This window comes from Meleagris gallopavo (assembly GCF_000146605.3).
Source record: "Meleagris gallopavo isolate NT-WF06-2002-E0010 breed Aviagen turkey brand Nicholas breeding stock chromosome 7 unlocalized genomic scaffold, Turkey_5.1 Chr7_random_7180001955150, whole genome shotgun sequence".
NCBI classification, from domain to species: domain Eukaryota; kingdom Metazoa; phylum Chordata; class Aves; order Galliformes; family Phasianidae; genus Meleagris; species Meleagris gallopavo.
Genome location: NW_011097076.1, coordinates 1 through 8,473, shown reverse-complemented (window position 1 = coordinate 8,473; position 8,473 = coordinate 1). Strand labels below are relative to the sequence as shown.

The 8,473-nt window shown below is 43.2% G+C and overlaps 1 protein-coding gene and 1 pseudogene across 1 annotated transcript; both read right to left on the bottom strand.

Annotated features, from left to right (window-relative positions):
• Positions 1-7: 7 nt before the first annotated feature.
• LOC109364174 (UDP-glucuronosyltransferase 1-2-like) lies at positions 8-1,703 on the bottom strand (the record flags this gene model as incomplete). Its single annotated transcript, XM_031557475.1, has 1 exon — positions 8-1,703. A coding segment is annotated over one exon (615 nt), but the record flags the coding sequence as incomplete, so codon positions are not given.
• A 690-nt stretch (positions 1,704-2,393) lies between these two features.
• LOC116217593 lies at positions 2,394-7,890 on the bottom strand (annotated as a pseudogene).
• Positions 7,891-8,473: the final 583 nt, after the last annotated feature.

Below are 8,473 nucleotides of genomic sequence, written 5' to 3'. Positions count from 1 at the left end.
GCAGAGAGAGACGGGTTAGCTTTGTCCTCTTTTGCCCACATCTGCTTGGAGGCCCCATCATACACCCACAGAATGGCAGAATTACAGAGTGGTTGTGTTGGAAGGGACTGTAAATCTCACCCAGTTCCAAACTCCCTAACATAGGCAGGGTAGCCTCTCAATGCTCATTGCAATGCCTGGCCACAATCTGAGTAGAGAAGTCAGGTAACAGAGCACTTCGTCCTACTTTCGACAGAACTTGGCAATTCCTCCCTCTAGTGGGTACAAAGTCCCACCACAGACCTTCAGTAGAAGAGCAAAGAATTTCTCTTCAACTGAGAGCAGCCCCGGAAGAAATTCTAGGTGAAAAACTCAGAAAAACACTTTGGCAGTTCTTTTGCCATTCACCAGGATCCACCAACCCACTAAACGTTCTTCAGCCTCACAACACTTATGGGATCTCATATATAACATGCACATCACCAAGGAAAGATTCTCTGATGTCTGCCTGTAAATACAGACGCTGCTTGAGTGTTCATCACCTCTGACACTCCTGTTCGTCCTGTCTTGGGAAATAACCTTGTGTATTGCAGACAATTTCACTGACAAAGAAAGCAGTGGTAAGGCAGGAAATGTGCCCCAGGACAGAAGCCTGATGGAAATATCTCAATAAATAACAGACACTACTCCCAACAGTGTTAATTTGCCAAGTTAAATGATTGTATCTGATTGTTTCACAGCCCCTCAGATTTTCTACCAACCTTCCTTCACTCACTGTGAGGTACTTATGAGACCAGCAAAGTTACTCGACTCCATACAAAAGGTAGTTCAATAACACATAATGAAAAGTAGTCTGCTACAAATCCAATGTTCACTTCCTGGATAAATTTCCTTCACATAGATTTCCTTCCTAATGAAGGTTGAAGCTTTCAAATGGAGCACCACTCCAGTGGCATACATAGATGGGAAACTTCCCTACACTCACCACACACACTTGCCTATCCTCAACCAACTGGGAGAATGATGTCTTAAAAACGAAAGAAAAGTAAGTAAGAAACAACTTGCTGACACTCATTTGAGCATACTTTGTAAATGAAAGATGGAGCTGCCTACACAGGAAAAAACAGAAGCATAGAACTGTATAAGACAAGTATTAAAAACAGAGCACAACCCACCTGAGGTAGCTGCTTATGAGCACAGTTTACTCCTCCAACTACAATCATGCTGGGCATCAATGGTGCTGGATATTCTAGCACAAAGTCAAACCTCAGAAGCCATACGGAAGCCTTGCCTAAGAGATCTAGTGTGATCACATCTCGCTGAAGGAACTCAGAAGCCAGTTTTTCATATGGTTTCAAAATAAAGTAACAAAGAAAAAGATTGGAGGTGTCAAAGATAACATTCTTCACACGCTGGAGGAAGTTCATGTGATCTGTATTGTCTGTAAATAGCCTGGGGACATATGAAGGGGGACTGGGACACTGGGTGGCCTCAATATCGAAGCCACATGGTATTAACCTCATGAAATACACAGAAGGGATGGAAAGATGCTCGGCCAGTATTGCTCCACAAGGGAATGCAGGATCTGTCAAGAGAGCATCAAAGTTACTCTCCTCAAGATATCTGATGAGTTCTTTGTTGTACAGTAACTGTTTACAGGATATGAAGCCTGTCTCAAAAACTTTTTTCACATTTTCACGTTCTCTAAAAAATTTTTCCAGAAATTACCCTTCTTCAAATATATCCTTTAGAAATGACTGCAAACTGTCAACCATCCCTTCCTCTGTGAAAGATATTCGGTAGGTTTTCAGAAGAAAATTCTCTGATGGCTGATGTTTAAACTGCCTTCAGATGCAACGATGACTATTTCATGTCCTTTCTGCTTCAGAATTTCAAACATTTCCAGCATGCTGAACCAGGGACTCTCATCCACAAACGCCACCAGCAGCTTCCCACCTGCAGCCAAGCTGAACACGGACAGCAGCAGAAACAGCAACACTGAGACTTGTGGATGAGAAGGAAGTACCAGGGCCATTCCTGCAGAAATGTTGGAGTGCGGCACAGGAAGAGAACTCCGGTCACCTCTGAAGCAATAGCAACAGCCCTGTGCTCTTTAAGCTATCTGCTCTATGCCATAGATTGTGATCGTTCAATAACGTAACTGCTGTGTGGTAAATGTTTAATCATTGGTTTGATAAAAGGCTGGATAACAAGCACTAGAGTTCAACCAAGTCCATGGGTAGATGGTCCTATTGAACCCACCAGCTACGCCCCATCTGTTCCTTTTAGAGGAAGAGAGGTGTGTGACCCTGGAAGGAGGCAGGAGTGGCTGTGTGTGGCTCTGTGCTTCTAATAGCCTCTCTCAGGATGAAACTTTTGCGTCCACAGGAGATCTGTCATGCCCACATCACCACTGCACCTACCAGTGGCTGCTCGCTTTCCTCTGGGCATGGCCTCTCCCTCTGAACATTCACCTCTAGAAGACCTACGGACCAACACTGGATGTGAAAGAGATGTTCAAGAAGCTGTCTGGAATGAGGAGGCTGATGATGACTGAAGCACCATTCCAGGTTCATCTTCAGGACACATCATCATCCACCAGTGCAGCACAGCAGAGAGAGAGGATTTACCTTTCCCTCCTCTCCCCTCATCTGATTGAAGGTGTTACTGTAGTCTATCAGTAATATGAAATTATTGAATGGTTGTGTTGGAAGGGATTTTAAAGCCCACCCAGTTCCAACCCCTTGGCACAGGCAGGGTTTCCACTCTCCAGATCGGATTTTCCAGAGCCCTATTCAAACTGGCCTTCAAGAACTGCAGGGACTGTGTATCTTCTAGAACATGTTACCCTGGGCAGCATGTTCTAGAGCATGCCCCCTTTCTGATATCACATGGTCATTGCCTAGGAAAATGGTGGAAGCAAACAGTGCAACCATAGGAAACTAAGGGGGAAAATAAAAAGGTAACTAACCTTTGATAACAGTTTTTCCCGAGTGCAGGTTATGCCTCCGATGAAGACCATGTTAGGCATTACTGGCCTGGGATACTCAAACACAAAGTCGTACTTCATTAGCCAAATAGATGCACGGCTTAAAAGTTCAAGCAATGTTGCCTCCTCTTGAAGGAATTCTTTGATCAAATGATCATATGGTGAATAAAGAAATCTACAGGTTAAGGTACTGCTCAGGCTAACTAGGAGATTGCCGAGGCGCTGGAAGAACCCCATGCGATCCGTGTAGTGCGTGAAGAACCTGGGAATGTAGGAGGGAGGATTTGGGCAGAGGGTAGCATGGAAGTCCAGGCTGCACGGCAGTCCCCGTACGAGGTACACAGAAGGTACGGAGAGATGTTCAGCCACTATCTGTCCACAGGGAAAAAAAGGATCCATAAAGACACCATCAAACATGCTTTCTTCAAGATATTTCATCAGCTCTTTGTTGGAAAGAAGCCTTTTGCATGAATCAAAAAACATTGTTGTAATATTTGCTATTTTTGAGAATTTTTCCAAGAAAGGTTGAGGTATGAAACTCTTATAGCCAAGCTTTTTAAATTCTGCTTCCACAAACTCCCTGGTGTAAGACACGGGGTATGTTTTCATGGTATAATGCATCGACACACCTATTCGCAAATTTATCTCTGGAGCAACGACCACGATTTCGTGTCCTCTATGTCTGAGCCGCTCCACAACCAGGCGCATGCTGAGCCAGTGACTGCCATCAATAGGGATAACCAAAAGCTTCCCACCTTCAGAAAAGGTCCTCAGGAGTAGGAAAATCACAGCCCAGGAGGCAAGAAAATGAACTCCTGGATGCAAAGAGGCCATTTCCCTTCTGTAGAATGTCCACAAGACTTTATGTGGATGCAGAGATCCCGAAAGCAAGAAAGAATGACTTGTACTTTGCTCTTCCATCTTTGCTAAGGTAAATGTTTAATTCCTAATGGTCCGTAAGCATAAATTAGGGTAATTTTTAACTTTAAGTAAAGGTTGAATTTATGATTTGCACACACAGCGAAGGCTTCAGACAAATGAGATACAGTTAGTTGAGCGTTGGCGTTAACATTAGAGCATTCAAGTGCTTGAGGGATAGCAACAGACAATGTGCTTAAGTGAAACACTGAACAAAGCCATGAATGGGAGGCAGTGCCTGACCCAGCAGCCACTGTCAGTGCCCAGTGATTAACATCCTGTGAATGCTGAACTCCCTGCTTCACGTCTGTTCAGCTTGTTGGTACAACGCTTGTCACAGAAATCTGACCTTTCCATAATTTTGTACCACTATAAACAAGAAGTAAAGATTGACAGAGATTTGATAGGCAGCAGGTTGATAAGGCTTATCTTCAGATTTGTTTCTATATGGTAGCAGTTATCAAAGTGAAAGCCTTTGGTCTACAGTAGAAAATGTGATGCAAATATAGCAATAACTTCTGCTGTTGCAACATCACAGTGGTGTGAAACAGTGAATAAATGACTGACATCTGCTCTTTTTACAAAGTTTACTATTTACAAAGTTCACTAGGGAGATTTGAATAAGTTATGGAGGAAGAGTAGATAGCTAAAAACCCAAAGTCTTCTTTTTCAAATCATCCTCTCATGTGCCATCTTACGCTGCTTCTTACAGAAATTCAGAGTCAAAGCAGCTCTCTTTATTGTGTGTGATTGCATACACTACCGAGTGTTGGGGTATTCATCCACAAAATCATTCTCTGTGGCACACCGTGAGCGTTGGGCTTTATACACAGAGTTAGTTTCCATCCTTTTTTCCACAACAGTGGTGTCACCAAAGTTTGGGCAACATATTAACCAAAGCTTTTTAATATAAGCCATGACAAAGCAGAATAAGCTGTCCTTGTTCACGAGGGATCATAGGAGTTCATAAGAGAGCAGCTGAGGGCAAACTTCTTTTTGAAAGAAATGATGCACCAGAAAAGGCAGTCCTTGATCAAGAGGGCATGTTAGTAGTAAATTTGTAAATTAGTAAATTTGAGGTTTGGGCCAAAATTTTTTGAGATTTCTTGAAAATAGCTAATTTCAAACAAAGTTAAGAAGACCTAGCTGTGGTATGAGACAGTGGGAATTTTCCACTTCTGTCCTCTGATTGCTGGAAGAAAGGGAGGACAAAGCTTTTGAGCTGCTTCTGCAGGTGCTGTGCTTAGACTTTTGAGGAGAAAAACTAAACAAAATGAAACAACAACATAAAATCACCATATTGGAAGTCCTGTTCTCTGTCACACTCTGCAGTAGCCTGCAACTGCTTTAGATGGATCAACAATGATGATGCAGTCAAACTTTTCTTGATAGCAATCATGGTATAAGGTCAAGTAATGGCTGCAAATGGCAGTTGGAGAGATTCAGCGGGGGAGTTGGACTAGATGGCCTATAAGGATCCCTTCCAACTCAAGCAATTCTATAGTTCTACTAAGATTTGGAAAACGTGTCAGTGCTTTTTACCCCTGAGGTTTAGACGGTCTGCCTGTATAACACCATGGCTGACTTGACCTAATGTTGAGGAGTTCCAGCCTGAGGACTTCCTTAAACATCCAGATCAGGTTGATTTGAGTGGGATTGAAGCGCTTTAATACTCCTGAGAAACTGGGCTGAAGCTGTGGCAACAAACAGAGTGGATGTCCAGGAAATACTAAGTGGATAAGTGAGTGAATGACTAAGTGTCTATTTAACAGCAGATAGGAAGAACATGCAAAAGCACATTAAACTTTCAAGATAAACCTAGAAGAGAGGCTATCTACAGTTTGTGCTTCAAAGAGGGGCCTGATCAAGCTGATCTCATCAAGCAGATTTCACAGAAAGGTTAAAGGTGGATGCCAAAAGTTTGCAGATTTACCAAAGCTCTCCAGGTGGAATGTTAAGTGTAAAGTGATTTTCATACTTCACTCTCTAGACAGAAAGAAGAACTCTGATACCGAGGGAACTGGTAAATTTGAGGTATGGTCAATTCTATGTAGTCTTTCAGCCCTGCTGACATTTCTGCCAAACATGTATCTATCTGCATAACACTAATAACATAATGCAATAAAGCAACATTAAAGAGATTAAACAAACAAACAAACAAACAAACAAACAGATAAAACCTTAAGGCTAACAGCACGTGCATAAGAGTTTAAAGGTTGTGCCACTGGATTTTAAGCAACACACAAACACCTTGCAACAGATTCAAGCTTACATGAGTCCAGAGATTGAAGTCCCCTGGCAGAACAGTAAGTTCAGCCTCTTCCAAAGGTGAAGGAAAAAAAGAGATATCTACCTGGAGAAAATAAAGCTGAAGTACAGAGTTGAGTGTCAAGGCTGTACACTGGGAAGAGCACAGTAAGTACCTCCATTTGGAGGAATCAGTGAATACCTATTCCTAATTCTACAAATTCCAGTAGTTACCATGTCTCTCTCATTAACCATTCTTTTAAAATTCATTTATAGGTTCTGTGTACAAAGAACCCCCAACATCCTTAGTGGTGTTGCTACTGGTGAGGTTTTTGGTGTGTGGTACGAAACACTACTCTCCTTTGTTTATTTAAGCTTGCTGCTTCCTCATTAGAGTGTTTGTTATAGGTCAAGTAGTGGAAGAAACAGTGCATATCAGTTCCCCTTTCACCTTCTCTACTCTTTCCAGGATTTGGAGACCGCTGTCACAGATTCTCTGTCATAGCTCTCTGTAAAAGTTTAACCACAGTTGATTCCATCTCTGCTTTTCTAGACTGACTGCCTACTGTGAACCCTCTTCAAAATGCTTCATTTTTACTATGTGTATCTTCCTTAAAAGAAAAAAAAATCAAAGAGGCAGAGATGTAGAGAAAATATGCAATGACAAAATGGATCAGAGGATGAACAAAGATCTCCTCAAACAAAACTCTCACGCAGAAGATGCTTAGAAACAGCAAACATCGCATCAACAGTCCTGAGTGAAGAAGCCACGAGAAACCTGCTCTAGTTTCAAAGCTGTCTTTTAGCAGAGAGTACACGACTAATAAAGGGTTACTCAGAGCCAATTACATCTAAAAGACTTTCTTCATTTCTTACTGAGATATCCAGATGTCTTCATTGAAACAATACTGACACCTCTCAATAAAGAAAAAGCAGCCTGAAATGCTTGGAGGCGGGGGTGGTTTTGGGTAGGACTGTGCTTCAGACACACATCAAGCATCAGAAGAATACTAGCAGCCCTTACACAGACACAACTGAAGGAGAAGTTTGATGACGTTTCCCTGAGAGACATGCGACAGCCTGAAGAGTTGGACTTAAGAATAACAGTATCCTTTACGGCTAGTGCACATGGCATGCTCTTTTGTTATACAACAAACTAGGCCTGTAGGCATGAGAGGTAGGGGAAATAGATTAAAAAAAAACCAACACTACTGGAGAGCATCCACAGGAGGGCAATGAAGATGGGGAAGGGTCTGCAAAGCGAGAAACATATGGAGCAGCTGAGGTCCCTTGGTTTGTACAGCCCAGAGAAGAGGAGGCTGAGGGGAGGCTCCTTGTGGTGGGCCGCAGCTTCTCACGGAGAGTGGAGGTGCAGAGCTGAGCTCTGCTCTCTGCTGACAGTGAAAGTCAGGGGATGGTCAGGGGGGGTGAGGAGAAGGCTGTGCCCCAGAGGGCGGTGGGCATGGAGCAGCTCCCGCACAGTACTTGCTGCAAATAAAACACAGATGGAACTGAAAGATGCTCAGCTACTATCTGCCCACAAGGTAGCAGTGGATCTGTAAAGACAGCATCAAACTTACTCTCCTGAAGATATCTGATTAACTCTTTGTTGTACAGTAATTGTTTACAAGTAGACAGGAACACAGAAGAACTATTTTTCAATAGGACTCCAGAGAGGGTCCTTTTGCAAATGCATCCTGACCAGTCCTCTGGAACATGTCATCCACCTCTTCCTGTGTGAAAGGGACTGGGTATATTTTCATAATAAAACTGTTTGTTGGATTTATATATAAACTGACTTCAGTGCTGCGATGATTATTTCATGTCTCTCACACTGAGCCAATGACTCCCATCTACAGGCACGATCAGCAGCTTCCCACCTGCAGCCAAGCTGAGCACGGACAGCAGCAGAAGCAGCGACACTGAGACTTGTGGATGAGAAGGAAGTACCAGGGCCATTCCTGCAGAAATGTGGGGAGAGTTGCACAGAAAGAGAACTCCCGGCACCTCTGAAGCAATAGCAACAGCCCTGTGCTCTTTCAGCTATCTGCTCTATGCCATAGATTGTGATCCTTCAATAACGTAACTGCTGTGTGGTAAATGTTTAATCATTGGTTTGATAAAAGGCTGGATAGCCAGCACTAGAGTTCAGCCAAGTCCGTGGGTAGGTGGTGCACCTACCAGTGGCTGCTCGCTTTCCTCTGGGCATGGCCTCTCCCTCTGAACATTCATCTCTAGAGGGCATATGGACCAGCACCTGATGTGAAAGAACTGTTCAAGATGCTGTCTGGAATGAAGAGGCTGATGAAGACTGAAGCACAATCCCAGGTTTGTTTGCAG